The sequence below is a fragment of the Micropterus salmoides genome, unplaced genomic scaffold (genome assembly GCF_014851395.1).
Source record: "Micropterus salmoides isolate LMB-PRFRI ecotype aquatic unplaced genomic scaffold, ASM1485139v1 Ms_hic_scaffold_3482, whole genome shotgun sequence".
Taxonomy (NCBI): domain Eukaryota; kingdom Metazoa; phylum Chordata; class Actinopteri; order Centrarchiformes; family Centrarchidae; genus Micropterus; species Micropterus salmoides.
Genome location: NW_024042798.1, coordinates 3,576 through 22,229, shown reverse-complemented (window position 1 = coordinate 22,229; position 18,654 = coordinate 3,576). Strand labels below are relative to the sequence as shown.

The window sequence follows — 18,654 nt, the reverse complement described above, 5'->3', positions numbered from 1 at the left end:
CAACCATGCAGCGACAACTTTAACACACCCATATTAACACCTAAACAGAAAAGATTTAACACACATTCAAGTGAGCTTACCGATAGCCCGTCAAAATCAAAAGTCTCATTCCCCGCAGTGGATGTGTGCTGCTCATTCCGTCATGTCAGTCCCTTTCCACCAGCCAAATGACTGCGTTATATGCTCCCGCTGATTGAAGTGTGTGCGAGCTTCTGATTGCTCAATCTAATTCACCTGGTCGAGGGTGCGCCAGGGCGCGCACGCACAGTCACACGCGGCTGCCGATGCAGAGCGGGGCGGCACGCAGGTGAGACGGCATGCAGGAGGAGGCGGGCACACGGGAGACAGGCGCACCTTTGCCAGATCAGCGCGACACCTCCCACTCGATCTTTACGTGGCGGCGCCCGGAAAGATCGTACTCTCAGGTGGGCTGGTCTCTGACTTGATCCTCCCATGGTATGAGGACCACAAGGCGCCGGACGTCCCGATGCAGTATGATACTTGATCCAGGATCTGCGGCACCAGGTCTTGAGCTTCTCACAGAGATGCTGGAACTTGGGGAGACTCTCACATGAACATCTCGAACGACACCTCTGAAATCAGGATTTGCGCCGATGACTCTTGCAAGCCTGAACTGCCCTCTCAGTGCATTTTGGTCGCAGAGCCAAACTATGTCTCCAATGGTAACGTTCCTTTCAGCAGTATGCCACTTACTGCGAATGAACAGGTTCGGGCCAGCAAGTTGGCTCCAGGACTTCCAGAAGTTGTTTACTATCGTTTGTACTTCTTTGAGCCTCTTGAATGGGTAGGTGGTGTAGTCGACCAATCAGAATGTTTCTCTCTGTCCCTCTCTCTCAGGTTTGGGAGGCGGTCTGTCCTTATTTGGTCATACCTGCAGCTGAGCGTGCTCGGTTGTAGCTCTGCCCTCTCTCCTTCCTACTCTGCCTATTGTATTTTTAGATTTCTGAGTGGGATGGCGGTGTCCGGAATCATCCTGAATGGAGTCTCACTGAGTATCTGTCTACCTGTCTGTCTACCTGTCTACCTGTCTGTCTGTCTGTCTGTCTGTCTGTCTACCTGTCTGTCTGTCTACCTACCTCTCTACCTGTCTGACTGTCTACCTCTCTACCTGTCTGTCTACCTGTCTACTTTCTGTCTACCTGTCTGTCTGTCTGTGTGTCATTGTCTCTGTTGCTTTATTCTTCTGTGGAAACAAACTGATGGTGTGTCCTCTGAGGTTGATCAACCTGTCTGTCTCAGAGGTGGAGTGGATCCCGACCAAAGAGAGGACGTTAGTGGGCACGCTCACCTCCTTCTTCTTCACCTTTGGTCAGATGATCCTGGCGGGGCTCGCCTATTGGCTGAGAGATTGGAGGAAGCTCCAGCTGGTCGCCTGTGCCCCCCTGTTCCTATTCTTCACCTACTGCTGGTCAGTGTAGACATTCAAAACAAATGTCTTTAATGATCTGATTGGTCAGTTGGTTCTGATCTTTCTGTTCTCTGATTGGTCAGGTGGTTCTCAGAGTCAGCTCGTTGGCTGGTTCTGAACCGTCGGTCTGAGGAGGCGTTAAAGTGTCTCCACCGAGTCGCTCGAATCAACAGAAAGTCAGAGATAATTGACAAATTAACACTGGAGGTAACCTGTCTGACTGTCTGACTAACTGTCTGTCTGACTGCCTGTCTGACTACCTGTCTGACTGTCTCTCTGTCTGACTACCTGTCTGACTGTCTGACTGTCAATCTGTCTGTCCGACTGCCTGTCTGACTGTCTGACTAACTGTCTGTCTGACTACCTGTCTGACTGCCTGTCTGACTGTCTCTCTCTCTGTCTGACTGTCTCTCTGTCTGACTACCTGTCTGACTTTCTCTCTGTCTGTCTGACTACCTGTCTGACTGTCAATCTGTCTGTCTGACTTCCTTTCTGACTAGCTGTCTGACTACCTGTCTGACTGTCTGACTAGTGGTCTGACTGTCTGACTACCCGTCTGACTGTCTGACTACCTGTCTGACTGTCTCTCTGTCTGTCTGACTACCCGTCTGACTGTCTGACTGTCTGAATAGTGGTCTGACTGTCTGAGTGTCTGTCTGACTGTCAAGTTAACACTGGAGGTAACCTGTCTGACTAACTGTCTGTCTGACTGTCTCTCTTTCTGTCTGTCTACCCATCTGACTGTCTGACTATCTGTCTGACTGCCTGTCTGACTACCTGTCTACCTGGGGCAGCTGTGGCTCAGGAGGTAGAGCGGGGTGGCCATTAATCGGAAGTTCAGCGGTTCAATCCCTGGCTCCCCCTGGTTGCATGTCGAAGTGTCCTTGGGCAAGATACTGAACCCCGAATTGCCCCTGGTGGCTGTTTCGTTTGAGCACTTAGGCTCAGTGTATGACTGGTGAATGCAGATGTAGTGTAAAAAGCGCTTTGAGTGGTCGAAAAGGACGGAGAATACGGAGCATTTACATTTACCTGTCTGAATAGTGGTCTGACTACCTGTCTGACTGTCTCTCTGTCTTTCTGACTACCTGTCTAACTGTCTGACTACCTGTCTGACTGTCTGAGTGTCTCTCTGTCTGACTGACTGTCTGACTGTCTGTCTGTCTGTCTGACTACCCGTCTGACTGTCTGACTACCTGTCTGACTGTCTGCCTGACTACCTGACTACCTGTCTGACTGTTCTCTGTCTTTCTGACTACCTGTCTGACTGTCTGACTAGTGGTCTGACTGTCTGACTACCCGTCTGACTGTCAAGTTAACACTGGAGGTAACCTGTCTGACTAACTGTCTGTCTGACTGTCTCTCTTTCTGTCTGTCTACCCATCTGACTGTCTGACTGCCTTTCTGACTAGCTGTCTGACTGTCTGTCTGACTACCTGTCTGACTGTCTGTGTGACTACCTTTCTGACTGTCTGACTAACTGTCTGTCTGACTCTCTCTGTCTGTCTGACTACCCGTCTGACTGTCTGACTACCTATCTGACTGTCTGTCGGACTACCTGTCTGACTGTCTCTCTGTCTGTCTGACTGTCTGACTGTCTGTCTGACTATCCGTCTGACTGTCTGACTACCTGTCTGACTGTCTGACTAACTGTCTGTCTGACTACCTGTCTGACTGACTATCCGTCTGACTGTCTGACTACCTGTCTGACTGTCTGACTAACTGTCTGTCTGACTACCTGTCTCTCTGTCTGTCTACTTGTCTGACTGTCAATCTGTCTGTCTGACTACCTGTCTAACTAACTGTCTGTCTGACTATCCGTCTGACTGTCTGAATAGTGGTCTGACTGTCTGACTACCCGTCTGACTGTCAAGTTAACACTGGAGGTAACCTGTCTGACTAACTGTCTGTCTGACTGTCCGACTGTCTCTCTTTCTGTCTGTCTACCCATCTGACTGCCTTTCTGACTAGCTGTCTGACTGTCTGACTGTCAATCTGTCTGTCTGACTACCTGTCTGACTGTCTGACTAACTGTCTGTCTGACTACCTGTCTGACTGTCTGACTAACTGTCTGTCTGACTACCTGTCTGACTACCTGTCTACACAAAGTCTCCACTTTGTGTAGCTCGACCAAGCAATAAGTTGTTTGGCGTGATGTACTGGATGCGCTCTTCTCGGCTTTGGACTCTGGCGTCAATGGGTCTCTCATTGGCAAGATTAGCAGCTAGCTGGAGCACTGTCAGGAACTCACTGAAGGTAAGACCTTCTACATTGCCAAGGCTTTGGAGGGCTCTCTTGGTGACTCTGACAGCAGCTTCGGCGGCTCCGTTTCGGTGAGGTGAATCGGCCGGGAGGATTTTCCACATCCAGGTCGTCTCATTTTTGGCAGCATACTCTTCAAGTGACTCTTTGCTCTGTTGATTCAGGTAAGTGTACATCTCTTCTAGGACAGGTCTCGCTCCGACAAAGTTCGTACCAGGATCAGACCAGATTTTACGGGGATGGCCTCGGACAGCGGTGAATCTCTGGTAGGTAAGCAGGAAGCTCTCTGTTGATAGTGTGTTTGCCAGCTCGACATGAATGGCTCGGCTGGACATACAGCAAAACACGACGCCCCATACTTTCATGGTCACTCTCTTTTTGACATCATCCTTCACATGGTAAGGTCCAAACAGGTCAACGGACGTAAACTCGAATGGTGCAGCAGGACTAGACCTCTCATCAGGTAAGTTTCCCATTATTTGCTTGCAGGTTCTTGCTTTTGCTTTCTTGCAGACGATACACTTGTCAACGACTTTTTGGGCAATGACCCTTCCTCTGATGACCCACGCCTTTATCCTCATCCGCAGCAGGGTTCCCGCCACACCTTCATGTCCCTTACTGTGTGCTTCTCTGGCTAGCAGGGTAGATAACCAGGCTTGGAAAGGTAGGAGGGGAACAGCTCTGCGGTCTTCTTTGAAGGTCTGGATTCTCCCACCACAAACTAGAAGTCCACTTGTTTGGTCTCTGTAGACGACTAATCTGTCTGTTGTGGTGCCTGGGAAGTTGACGCCCTCTTGTGCTGCTAGGCAAAGGTCTCGAAACACGTCCCGTCTCTCTCTGACTGTAAGGATACCCGAGGATGGTACTGCCTCCCACTTTTCTTGGTCTCTGGTTTCGGCACTTAAGAACTTTTTAGCTGCTCTCCAGATCCAAGCCACAGTCCCAATCAGCCTTCTCAGGTTGCTGAAGCGCTTTCCATCGACTAGATGCCGGACTGCTGCTCCTGCTGGTGGTCTTTCATACTCTAGCTGGGCTGGATTTTGTGCCGTTTTCAGGCGACATCTGGAGAGTAGTGCTACGAATGTTTTTTTCTGGATCCTTGTGACTTTGTCCCGAGCTTGGGCTGCGACGTCTCTGGCGGATTTCTTTGGCCACTCATCGTCAGGAAGTTGGAGGAACTTTGGACCCGACTGCCACTCGGAGTCCTCAGTTAGGGCATCTGGACTGGCCCCTCTAGTGATGATATCTGCGATGTTTGCTGGCCCTGGAATCCACCACCAGTCTTGGACGTCGGTACTGCTCTGGATCTCACCAACGCGATTTGCGAAGAAAGTCTGGTAGCCATAACTCTCACGCTGTATTGCACCCAGGACTGTTTGACTGTCGACAAGATGATACCATTTCTTGACCTGGAGTCGGCAGTGTCTCTGGAAGTAGGTCTTGAGGCGGGCTGCGAAGACTGCTCCGCATATCTCAGCTTTTACAGGATCCCCTTTGTGGTCAAGGGGGGTCAGCTTGGATTTGGATTCGACCAGTCTCACAACGACACCACGGCTGCAACTCCAGCGAAGATACATCACTGCGCCATATGCGTGTTGGCTGCCATCAGAGAATGTGATTGCACTGGGCTCTGCGCAGAGATCTGGTGGAGTCAGGGATCTGGTGAAACGAAGTTGGCTCAGGTCAGCATATTCTTCCAATAGCTTTATAGCGTCTTCTCTGAGACCTTCAGACAAAGCAGCATCCCACGAGTCTTCTAGCCAGTATTTTACCTTGGCTTCTTGAAAAGCTCTCCTGACCAGGATGGCACCCTTTTGTTTGACAGGAGTCACAAGGCCGAGTGGGTCATACAGGCTAGAAACCTGGCTTAGCAGCTCTCGTCTGGTGAGTGGATCAGGTGTTTGATTTCTGACCTCCTGTCTGAGCAGGTTTTGACCAAGGCGCATCTTTCTCCTTTTCTTTGAGAAGTTAACTGCAACCATGACATGGAGTTTGTCGTCATTGATGGTGTAACCAAGGCCAAGGGCTTTGTTGTCGTCTTTTGTCAGCTGGTTTGGTAGGATCATAGTCTTTGGTATCTCATCCTTGGGTTCTTTCCTCCCACCTTGAATGGAGTAAACCCAGGGCTTTATGTGGAATCCTCCAGCTTTCAGGATGTGTTTGATGTTGGCTGTGAGGCATTTCAGATGGTCAAGGTCGTTATGTGAAGTCAGGATGTCGTCGACGTATACATCTTCTCCCAGCACGCGTCTCTCTTCCTTGAAGTGACTGAATGAAGGTAAGTTCGCAGTTTCTCGCATGGCGACTTGGGCTATGCAACCGGCAGGTTTGTCTCCGATGTTGACTCTTGTTATGGCAAAATCTTCTATTTCGGCATCTTCACTGTCACGCCACAGGAATCTGTGCAGGTGGACCTCTCGATCTTCCAGCCAGACAGAGTTGTACATCTTCCGGATGTCTCCAAGGGCAGCGTAGACACCAGTTCGGAACCTCAATAAGACAGCTCGGATTGGGTTCAGGACATCAGGACCTTTGATGAGGATGTCGTTCAGACTGAGACCTCTGCACTTTTGGCTGCTGTTCCACACTAGTCTGACTGGGGTGGAGACTGAGTGTGGGTTTAGTGCAATGAGATGACTTATGTACCACACTGGCCCGGTCCAACTCTGCAGAATGTCTTTGGACAGCTTCATTGCGGCCCTGCGGTTCACCATCTCATGGATCTGTGCAGCGTAGGCCGCCTTCCACTCAGGTTCTTTTGATAGCTGCTTCTCAGTTCTGAGGAATGTTGCCTCTACTGCTTTCCTGTTGTTTGGCAGGGTTGCTGGATCTTCTGTCCACGGATACTTAGCATGCCAGTGTGGTTCGGTGCTGTGTACATCTCCAGTCGTGTATGTCAAACCATTTCTTATGATCTCCATCTCCCTTTCTTCTGCAAGAGTTATCTCCTTTCCCCCTGGCTGGCAGTTCCCGCAGCGACACCCTCCACATCTCGGCTGACAGGCGGCTCCGATGCTCTCCCACCTCCACCACTTCAGAAAGTCTTTGCTGCTGGTGGCTGTGTTAGACTGGGTCTCGGGGTGGTCGGGATACTGGCAGGAAATTGGGTCTGTCTTGAATTCGAGATATTTGACTGCTGAAGTTCTCATTGATCTGGCGAAGTGAGTCTTGGACGAATGGGCCATCAGGGTGACTTCCTCAAAGAGGTCTGGATGCATGCCCCCGACTGTCTTGCCTAGTGGACCCTCCCAGAGCACCAGGTCACCAATTGAACGGATTTTTTGGGGCACCAGCTGGCCTTCTTTGTGGCTGATCAGAAGCTGGATTTCTCTGGGTCTGATGAAGTCTTTGAGGGGAACATCAGGAAAGATTTTCTGCAGCTTGTCAGGTTGAACATGTCGGTGCACCTCTGCAATTTTGTCAAGTCCGTAGCAGATCAGTTGGTGAGACTTCAGAGTTCCTTTTGGAGTCCTGACTCTGATCTTGAGGAGGTAGCGCTTTGTAGCGACAGATACTTTCATCCCTCCGACGCCATGGACGACTAGTGCGACATCTTCACTGCGAAGGTTCAGCTTGCTTGCAGCTCTGTGGGTTATGTAATTTGTGTCAGACGCCAGGTCAATAAGTGTTCCGATTCTTTGCCCGTCATTGGCAGTGACGTTAAGGAGCATCAGGATCACAGGGTACTCGTGCAGACCAGTCTCCTCCAGAAGGCCTCTCTCTCCTCTCTCTGCTGCAGTGGAGTTGTATGCTCGAGATGCGATGTTGCAGAAAGCATTGCGACACTGCTGCGCTAGCTCAGGTGAAAGTTTGGAAAGAAACTCTTCCTGGGCCTCGGTGTAATTTTTCCCCTCAGCTCTCACCGGACCAAACTTGGGTCTTTGGGACAGCTGTCTGGGTAAGGGACAGAGAAGGTAGTGGTGTTGGTCTCTGCACTCTGGATTCCCACACAGGTAAGTAGTTTTTCTGCAGGGTTCATTGTGGATTTCGAGGCACCTCTTGCAGGCTCCGAGCTGTTGCACTGCGTCCCTCTTTTCCTGGAGCTTTGTGGTGGTTCTAAACCTCCTGCAGATGTAGAGCTTTCTTTTGTGTTTTGGATCTCCGCAGATGATGCAGCCTCCTAATTCACTGCTGGATTTAGTTGTCCTTGTTCGGGCATACTTTGTTTGAAACCTGGTCTTCTCCTTGGCAGGGTCGATGTCTCTCAGCTGTTCTAACTGCTCGTAGATAGACTCTTGGGATTGGAGGTATGCCAGTAGCTTGTCAAAGCGGTTCTGGTGGCTTACAGCATTTCTTGGGTCAGCAGCGTGGGTAAGCCAGTCTTTCTTCAGGGACTCTGGCAGCTTGCTCTCGATGGATTTTATTACTAGTGGGTTTTTTATGGCGTCTGCATTGCTTAGTTCATTTAAATCATAGAGGGCCTTTTCCACTGCTTGGATGAGCTCTACGATTCTTCTTGGGTGGTTACCACGAACAGGTGGGATAGCTTGTAGCTCCTCGACAATCTCAATAGCGATGGTGGCTTGGTTTCCGTAGCGGTTCTCTAGGACTCTGAAGATCTCGTCTGCTGAGGTGTAAGTAGAGAGCCGTAGATCCTTGGCCACTCTTTCGTCGAGGCTATCAAGTAGTTGAAATTTCTTCACCTCTTTGGATCCGGTTGGTTCACCTTGCTTCTGTAGAGCCTCCCATTCTTTCCTCCATCTGTAATACTCACGCTGGCTGCCGGTAAACTTTGGTAAAGCTGTGGCTTTTAGCTTTATGGCTGCAACAGGGGCTGCGCTGTGGGCTGTGACTGGTACTCTGTTGCTGTCCTCTTTAATACTTGCTGCTCCAATCAGGGCGGCTTTCCTCGACACCAGCTTGGGAAGGAGGGTTTCGAGCTCCGTTAGCCGACGATTGAAATCTTGCTTCTCGGCTCGTGGAGCCCAGCGGTTCCAGGTCTGGTGCGCTTCTTTGGCTTTGTGCACCAGGCTCTCTAAATGGCGGAGCATAAAGTCATATGCCTCCAGGGGTGTGTCAGGCTGAGTGGAGGAGACGTTCTCGCACTCTGCCTCTGCAGCTTTTAGAGCAAGGGTCAGTTCTCTTTCACCACATGAGGCCCATAATGTCTCCTGGACAAGGTGCTTTACCTCTTTTAACTTCTGCTCACACTCTTTCTCCGTCTTCTCTATGTCAGCTCTCTGTTGGTCGCTTAACTCAGGTGCGCCCTCTGCTTCGGTTCCTTTGCCCTGTGCAATGTAAGCAGCCTCAAGCTCCTCATTTGCATCCATCACTTTAGCGCCCTCTGCTGTGAGTCTTTTGAAGTTATCTTGCAGCTCCTCCACAGACATCTCCATGTGGGTCCTCGTTATATGGTTGGTGAGTCGGGAAAAAAGTCTCTTTACTGTAGTTCGCTCTGTTTTCAGCTCTTCGAGTGACTTGGACTCGGCCATGTTGCCTTTTTTGGCTGTTGGACTGACAGGTGAACGGCAGGTAGTTGATTTCTCCAGGTCCCCAGGTGGAGTCTTCTCCCTCTTTGTGGTGGGCTCTTGTGGAGTCTTCACTTGTCACGGCCGGTTTCCTACCGTCAGGCCGGTTTTTCACTGTCAAGTGTTTCTTTTAACTGTGAGGTGTCCACACTTGAAAAGGACCAGACTTCGGATTTCACTCAGAATAATTTATTTGAATAATTGAACAGGAGTTGAACAGTATAGGTGAAAAACCTTTAAACACAGAAATAAAAGCATTTTGAATAAACAGGTATTTCCACAGTAAACACAAGTCAAGGTAAATATTTCAAAACGGTAAGTATATTTAAATTCAATATTATTCTTCACATTTCACCAAACTAATTATGCATTTAATTAATCTTTAACAAACCAATTTTGGCTTACTATTTAAGCATTCTTTTACACAAATTAGGTAGAAAACCCACACATTTTAACCATATATATCCATGCATTTGAACATAGTTTCTCCCTCTCTTCAACCATGCAGCGACAACTTTAACACACCCATATTAACACCTAAACAGAAAAGATTTAACACACATTCAAGTGAGCTTACCGATAGCCCGTCAAAATCAAAAGTCTCATTCCCCGCAGTGGATGTGTGCTGCTCATTCCGTCATGTCAGTCCCTTTCCACCAGCCAAATGACTGCGTTATATGCTCCCGCTGATTGAAGTGTGTGCGAGCTTCTGATTGCTCAATCTAATTCACCTGGTCGAGGGTGCGCCAGGGCGCGCACGCACAGTCACACGCGGCTGCCGATGCAGAGCGGGGCGGCACGCAGGTGAGACGGCATGCAGGAGGAGGCGGGCACACGGGAGACAGGCGCACCTTTGCCAGATCAGCGCGACAATAATCGCTCAATTATCTTAAATCAGTCAGTCAGTCTCATATCTAAAGGGTCAATTCTCTTGGCAGGAACTAGAAATAGGCAACACACACAGCTCTTGGTTATATTACAGTGAATTTATTCTCTAACTAAAGGTGATAAAAAGATGGTTGGATATAGGGAACATAAACATTTGCTGAACAATGAGCCTGGAGGTTCGGTTGTGGGAAGCATTTGACTCATACGGCATAGAAGAGCTAATGAAAGTAAACTAACGCTATGATTTAGTAGTTAAAATGGACATCTGATCACAGAACGTGTGTTAAGTCTTACTGCTTGTCGACAGCCTGCTTTTGGCCTGCTGCACGGGTCCCACGCTAGCTGCCGATCGTGGCTTTTTGCTAGGTATTCTCCGGGGTATTCCGTGTCTGATTGAAAACGCCTCCTCCGTCTGGCAATTCGGCTGTTTTCAGGTTTCCTTTGTTGTAGCTGGCGAGACCACGTGGCTTGGTCTGACCTCGGTGAAGTTGGCTCGACGAAAAAGGCTTAAAATGGAACTTGGTCGTTCCTGAATTAGTCCAGTGTAACTTAACGGACTGATAACTTTAACAAACAAAAGAAATAAAAAAATAAAACAAACTGAAGGGCAGATCGATGTCGCGGCAAATCAGGTGTGTAGCTTCAAGCAAAACAAAAGGGCCTGTTTCGCTGGTCGACTGAGGGCGTGCCGAAGCGTCCAGAGGGCAGAGCAGAGCGGAAGAGAGCCAACAGCGAAGCAAAGAGAGAGAAGAGAGGTCGCGTGTCGCTCTTTTGTTGCCTGGGGCGTGGTTCCCCTGGGGGCGTCTCAGGTTTCCCATGGGACTGCCTTTCTAAACTTAATGTCTAAAGAAAAGAAATCTATTTGCACGTATTATAATCAAATATTTTCCACAATCGAACCTCAATGGTTGAACGGTTGTACTGTTCTAGGCATTTGGTAACAGGAAACAATTGTCACATTGTTGGTCAGGATATTTATACATTTAACGACATTTCCAACGATGGTATGTAATACTTATTTGTATATATATATTGAGCTCAGGTTACATGAGGAAAGCTTGGATTACATTAGATGAAGGAGTTTCTTGCTGAAAATAAAAACACTGCACAAGAAACTTCTTTTCAGCACTAATATCAACAACAGATAGCAACAACAGTTAACATAACTACTCAAATAGAGGCAAACGTAATCAGGTAACTAAAGATTTAATTAAATGCTTTGAGTCTTTGGAGACTGCAGTCCGTTTTACATTGAAAGTTCAGTGTCTGGACCATGTCACACTTAGGTGAGACAAGGAGTATCCCTTTGATGTGGTAATAAAACAAAGAATAAGGTCAGTTGCCACGGAAACGTGTGTGGGGGGGCCAGTTTTGATAGGCTGTTTAGGGAAATGCCAATGGCTGTTTCATGTCCCTTTGTCAGTTTAACAGTCAGGCCCCGCGTTATCAGCTTCGGAATCAAAAAGGTGCCAGTTTAATGCTCGGGATAGCACTTAGAGAAAGCAACTTTGACCCCTCCCCCTTCTTCTCTGGGGAGGAGAAAGGAATTTAGGGTAGCTCCAAATTTATTCGATGTAAAATGCACAAATCCACACCGTTGTTCACTACACAGTAATCCATTATTCTCCAGTGCCACCATATTTCAGAACTGCAACCTTCTTTGCGTGTCCAAAATACAAGGTGCCAAGGGCTCAAAGACACGGCCAAGGTCAGGAAGGTTGAAACACAACCACCACCAAATAAGATTCACAAGTAGAAGCGTCAAGATTGGGAAGAAAAATACCTGAAGACAGATTTTTCAAACGTTTTATAGACAGATGAAATGAGAGTGAGAGTGGACCAGAGAGATGGGCCCCTGGCTGGAACATTGATGGACACAGGGCACCATTTTGAGTCAGGCGCCAGCTAGGTGGTGGAGGGGTACTGGTATGGCTGCTATCCTTAAGGATGAGATAGTTGAACCTTTTCAAGTTGAAGATGGACTGAAACTCAGCTTCCAAACCTACTGCCAGTTTCTGGAAGATACTTTCTTCAAGCGGTGGTACAGGAAAAAGCCCAAGATTTCAAGAAGGCCATGATCTTTATGAAGGACCTGGCCCCCTTCCTCACCTGACTTCGATCCTATTAAGAACTTGTGGGCCTTTCTCAAATGTCAGATTTTCAGTCAGGGAAGACAATACATCTCTTTGAACAGCATTTGGGAGGCTGTAGTTGCTGCTTCAGTGAAAGTTGATAGTGAACAGATGAAGAAACTGACAGACTGCATGGATTGAAGGCTCATGGCAGTTATTGATTAATTAATAAGGTTTCACTAAATATTTGCAATCCTGTTAACAGAGTGCACATTTAACAAACATAGTTAGCCGTATATGCAGGATCTAATCAATAGCATGTCATTACTGTCCTCAGGGGACATACTGAAGTCTTCAGGATTTCTACATGAGTCATTAATCGTACTAATTACACAGATGCATACCCACATATAATATACATATATACACATTCATTCAAATTACTGCATGCCAGCATATGGTGCCTCATGTATGTAGCTATCCATCTGTGCAGACTGAGAGGCCCTAAGCAGCTGGTGAGGATGTTTGCTTGAGGACCTTCCTAACTGGATTCTCTAAATGGCTCTGCTTCAGAGGAGTGATCACACCATCCGACATTCCTCCTGTATCAGTTCATCCCTCAATCATCCTCCTTCACCCTTGAATCCCAGATTGAAGATTCAAAAATCATCTTAACATATTTTAAAGGCCTGTCTGATGTAAATATATTATCTGGTATGGTATTATGTGGTATTTGCAAAATATTACTTTTTTGCAGTGTATATTCTAAAAAGTTGTAGTAATTTGAGGTATGTTTGGAAACACCTATTTCCAGGGAAAAAACTAAAATAACATACCCAGAATCAATCAGTGAGAACTCCTCAACCATTTGGCCTAGGTGCATAATTCTGTTTCATCAAAACCATCATCCTGTAGATTATAATGCAACTGAATATCTTCTAATGCACCTAATTACACAATTTCTCTAAAATATACCAGTCCAATTTCTATGTTTTGGCCATATTAATGATTATATGTTTACTTTTATTGGTACTTTTCTTCAAACACTATTTCTGTGCAAACAACCACATTCCAAATAACATAAAGCTTCCAAAACATTGAAATATTGAAAAAAAAAATGTGAATATTCTTCAACATTCCTATCACCAAAAGCACTCCAATGCTTTACAGGCCCACAACTTGAAAACAGAACATCCTACAGGGCAGGACAACAATAAAGACCATATGTTCCAAAGCAGCACTTATTCTCTCCTTCATTTTGATGAGAGAAACGAAACCTAACAGCTCAAGGATTGTGCAATACCAAGATGGCGGCCCGGGTGATATTTTCACACACAGAAAACAGCTGTTTTTGGACTGAAAACAGCAAATATGGCAACAGTAAGTCATTGGTTGTAACTGTATAAGTATATTGGTGCATTTGTTTTTATTATTATCCGCTAATAAATCTGTGAGTTTAGTGATTTGAGTGATATGAGTGACAGAGCTGTAGCTGAGCTTTCTTTAGTGGTTGGACTGTGGTGTAGGATGAGATGGGATATCTGAATGGCAATATCTGCGGCCATGTACAGTGATTACAAATCGATTTATGTTGTGACATAAGTTCATTTAGATGCTTGGTGTTTGATGTGTGTTTGGTGTGGATAAAAATGATTGGTTTGACATTCTGGCTGAGCCTCCTAGCTTCACGGAGATGTGTGGCATGCATAGGGTGACAAAATACTAGGATCAGAAATGGATTTCTCATTTGCATTTTGCACGAAAATCTATCGTCCTACCAGGCAGGTCTGTGCCCCAAAAATAATACATTAAGTATTAAGGTTAGATTTAAGTCAATAAAATGGATGCGCGTGTGTGGGTGTGTGTGCATGTGAACATATACACAAACATCTGCACAAACATCTGACGACCTTTGGAGCACGTGTGTCATCTGCAAACCCCACACACCATACTCATTTATCCCATGGTCAGCGGGCCAGAATGCAAGGATGGATGAGGAATGACTGTGTGTCTATGTGTAGATGGACAGATAAATGGACAGTCCACAGATGGATGAATGGATGGAGTGATCTTTTCCCTCCGTTGCTGCCAGGTGTCATTGATCAGCCTGCTCCACCATGCTGCATTTTTAATTACTTGGTGAGAAAACAAATTAGATGAGGCAGCGGGGCGCTGCGAGCGAAGAGGTGAAGCCAGGCTGCGATCATTCAGGGTCCTCATCAGAGACTTTCAATAGCAGCCCAGGACGCTGGGATCAGGAACTGAAGGAAGGAGACAAAAGCTGAAAGTCATTTACACTTGTTTGCAGAGGAAGCCACAGGCAGCTGAGCTCACTGTACATGCTGTAATTTGTAAAAACAGTCTTGGGGAAAAAACATTTTTTTTGTCTGTTGGTGAATCTGTTGGTTGGATGGTCTTTGGTCCAGACTAAAATCTGACATCTATGAATAACCACTGCAGTGCTGAGAAAAACTTTAACACCAGCCAAAAGTTTATTCAGTTCATCTACAATACTTAAATAAAAAGTAAAGGTTAGCGCATCTGAATTGTCTGTGATAATTCCCTATTGTACAGGTTGAACTAGGAAGTTATTCTGTAAACTGTGATCGATGTTTACAACAGACAGTTCAGGTGATAATTTTACGATTCGTCTTCTCTTCAAATTAAATTGACTAATCTGGGTGTTTGTGTTCAAGCTGTCTGATCGTCCTACTGTTCGTCATGTTGTATCATTTAAAAGTTTGAATTTGTCGTCAAATGGCATATAGACATCAACAAAGTGTGAACACTTATTCATTTCTTCTTGTCCTGACTGTAGTGCATTTTGTTTCATTCGATGTGTTGCATCACTGCAGTGTCAAAACATCTGCATTGATCCCTGGTGAGCACACTATCATCTCTGCCACTTGTTTGCCTCAACAAAGCATAAAGCAAAGCATTTCCTTTGAGTGCAGTTATTGTTACAACGAAGTGTTGTTATTTGTATGTTGACTGATGGGTAATGTTAAAACAGCAGTGTGTGTGAGCCAGTGAGCAATAAAGATTGTGTCACTCTGTATTTTCATATTAATTTAATGGTTGGATGTGCCTGTGACAAATTTCCTCAGGGAGTATACGATCTATCTTATCTGTCATCTTACCTGTGCCTAGTTATTGAAAATAAGAATTACACATTCCCAGGTGTGTTTTGTTACAGGTGAGATAATATAGAGTTAAGGTGTAATCCATTCTGCTGGGTTTTGTTTTGTTTTTGTATTTATTCCTGCCTAACACCTCCTCCTGTCATCAGATTCCCTTATGTTTGTATGATTGTGGCTCTGGTGTTGTGTTTTATGGGGTTCACTGCAAAAAGAAATCATAATCTGATGGGAAATCTGATGTGTTTTATTGAGATACAGCAATGACGAGGCTCTTGTAAGTATAACAAATTGGGAGGAAAACAGCAGAAAATTCACTTTATATGGGTGTCAACTGTGACCCCAAACATCATCCTAGGTGTCACTACAATCCATGCCCTTCTTAGAGGGCGCTGCTCTGCGCTACTTTGCAGATGTCACCACCTATAGATTGATCTCTCCTAATAAGTATAAGTAATAATTATCTACAGGTTCGTCGCCATGCATCGCATTGTTTCACATCATCATCATGTCATTTGATACATTATAAAAGTTTAAATTGTAGCAACTTTAAGGTGTTTTCAATTGAGCAATATCTGGATGTTATATGGCAGGTTCTTTTGTTTCGTCTTGCCCTAACCTATGAGTAGGGAGTGACTGATCCACCCAACTGAGGCTGTTTTCAGTCATTGAAGCTGTTGTTGCAGTTGCAAGGAGGATTGACGTAATGTTTTTCACATTTATCAAAGAAATATGTCAACTTATGAGTTGTTATATCTGTAAGTCAAAGAACAACGACATTGTTGTATGGCTAATTTGGAAAAAATATTCAGAAATTAACCGGACCTCAGTTACCAAAATTGTTACGAATGAAAACTCTTGACAGTGAAGTGAAAACATTATGTCTACTACATATCTGTTTTATCTAAAACAAGTTGGTTAGCAGAACTGTCATGGTATGGCCATTTTGGATGTTTTGTAAATATAAAATATCACAAATAAAATGAATTCATGACACTGTCCTTATGGTTATTACAAGGAGAGGTGGTTTTATTAGGGATTTGGGTTTGGGGGAATTAATTATTGTAAAACAAGTAGGGGATATTTTGTTCCCAAACAGGAAAACAAGTTTTAATAAGCTCGCACCCGGGATAACGACCCCACTGAGGTTAAATAGCTGAGTTTCCCTGCCAGTCAGTCAGAACTGAAGAAGTCCTTTGGATAAGGGACGAAACGTCTTCCAGTAGCTTCAACCAAGTCCAGTTGCCCTTCATTTTAACCTTCGTTGGATAACTATGACCTGGATGACTGAGAATCTTCATAGACAATAAGCTCGCAGTTTGTAAAACTGTCAGTTGTTATTCCAGGTGACAAAGGATTTGGGGGTTTAGTTGTTTTTGCTTTACAGCCTCCAGCCAGTATCTGCAGATGACAAATGTCTCAGTCTGAATTATTCACCTGTGAGGTATAGAAGCACAGCAAATTATGTGTGTTATTAGAAGTACTTTTCTTTGTTTGAGGCAAATATTCAGTCCTTCAGACAGTTCTTCAAATTCAACTAATGATACATCATTTTGACAAATCAGCAATTACCTGGGGAAGACGAACCATATTGCTTTCAAGGCTACAGGTGTGGAAAAGTGTGTTATTTAAGGTGTCTTAGTCATTTTAGTGCTGCAACACTATTACAGTTGTATTACAGATTAACGAATTATTGCAGTAACATATTTTTTTTGAAAAGTTTTAAAATAATAGGCTGGCCATAATTTAAAAGAGTCCTTGCTGCTGTGCTACTGATGCCAGGAGGAAGCAGAGTCACTGTAAGTACTTGCATTGTTTTTCTGTATAGAAGGGTCAATATTATTTTCCCAAATCAGAGTAAATTTATTTTTGAAAGCTCCCTCACACTTTATAATGTTTAATTATCACATCTTGAGCAAAAATGAGAGATTAAGTGTGGAATAGAATCATTATGATGGCAAAATAATCTCAGCACACACAGGGAACTCTATGATGCTGATCATATTAGATTAGGCTAGACAGACTTTTCGTTTTTGTTGTTCTGATAAAATTGAGTTTTGGGAGGTTGAACCCTTTTCTCTTGTTGTGCTATGTTTGGGATCACTGCCCATGCATGAATGCCCGGTTCTTCTAATATCATGGCGTCGTTGGACGTTGTGGACAGGACTCAGTCCAAGGTCACAAGATGTCAACACAGGTGGCTAGTGCTCTTCTAGAGCCCGATATATGAGACAAATGTCCACTCTCAGCCTTATCAGAGCTGTATTAAGGAGCTTCTCTTGCAAACACAGGTAACTGACTTTAGCTATTGTGTCTTGCTATTCATGATGTGCACAGCATGAAATCAGATCAAAGTTGAAATTATTTTTGACTTCTTTCTGACAAATAGGCTTCTCACAGTGTTTGCTGCCCCCAGAATTCTGGGATCTGTAGTATCAAACCACACTTTCACTGAAAAATTTACTTTCAACCTATTTTTTTTTTAACATGGATGTACAAATGTATTTTGACCTGCAAATGAGACCTTAATATTATTAAAATCTATGCTGACTGGTCCATTTTAGGCTAGTGCAACATCACTACTTTGTGTAAGCTCCCCTTTTTGGCCGTGTAGTATTGCTGGCTGGCCCCAAAACTGAAGCATCTGCCTCATACATAACCTGTTATCTGGTGGAGCAAAGGCATGCACCATCGCTCCTGAGCCATTGAATATTTATTTGGGAATGCAGGTTTGCTATCAAGGTCAAACAGCCTCAACTCTACCTTCACAGCAGAGTCATTTACCTCCCTGAGGTGTGGGGGGAGAAGTGATAGTGAGGAGAAAGAGACAGGAAGAGGAAGAGCGGGGGTTGCAAAGATACTGCAACTTTTTGTTTTTATCTGCTTGCATTTTTCCTCACACTCGCCCAGGGCAGACGCGTCCAGTGAAAGGCAGAGTGGGTGAACACTGGAACTTTTTTTTCTGGATCAAACCTCAATGCTCAAAAAAAACTCTCACCCGAAGACTTTTTAAAAGAAAATCTTCTCACTTCTCTTCATAACTCACCAAAAATCTGTACATGTAGATAGAGCCTAATCTAAATGACTGCGGTGTCTAGCTTCGAAGAGACGCTGACAAAGTGTGGAAATCTGTTTGAAGATTTATCTCTCCACCTTTGTAATGACTCGCTGTATTGTTATGTTGATCTACAAAAGAACATAGAGGGAAATGATGAATGCCTCTGATATGTGTCGACACCTCTCAGACTATGATTAAAAAGCTTTATGATGTTGTTACAGGGGATGTTAAGCTCATCTTCCTCACCTTCACTCCTCTCTTCAATGGGAGAATTTGAAACCTTAATGAATGCATTGTCTCTTCATTATCTTTTTTGTTGTTGTTGCATTATCTGATGTCT

General features: G+C 45.2%; 1 protein-coding gene across 1 annotated transcript; it reads left to right on the top strand.

The window, feature by feature from the left end:
* Positions 1-861: 861 nt before the first annotated feature.
* On the top strand, positions 862-1,683 carry LOC119884470 (solute carrier family 22 member 6-A-like). The gene is made up of 3 exons (XM_038694874.1): positions 862-1,013; positions 1,261-1,429; positions 1,513-1,683. The coding sequence occupies exons 1-3, from the start codon at positions 974-976 to the stop codon at positions 1,655-1,657; spliced, it is 354 nt and encodes a 117-aa protein (XP_038550802.1). The 5' UTR covers positions 862-973; the 3' UTR covers positions 1,658-1,683.
* Positions 1,684-18,654: the final 16,971 nt, after the last annotated feature.

Coding starts and splice junctions, on each gene's coding strand:
- LOC119884470 (XM_038694874.1), top strand. CDS start 974: ATGGCGGTGTCCGGAATCATCCTGAATGGAGTCTCACTGA. Junction 1,014..1,260: donor CCTGAATGGAGTCTCACTGA/GTATCTGTCTAC, acceptor TGTCTGTCTCAG/AGGTGGAGTGGATCCCGACC. Junction 1,430..1,512: donor CTATTCTTCACCTACTGCTG/GTCAGTGTAGAC, acceptor CTGATTGGTCAG/GTGGTTCTCAGAGTCAGCTC.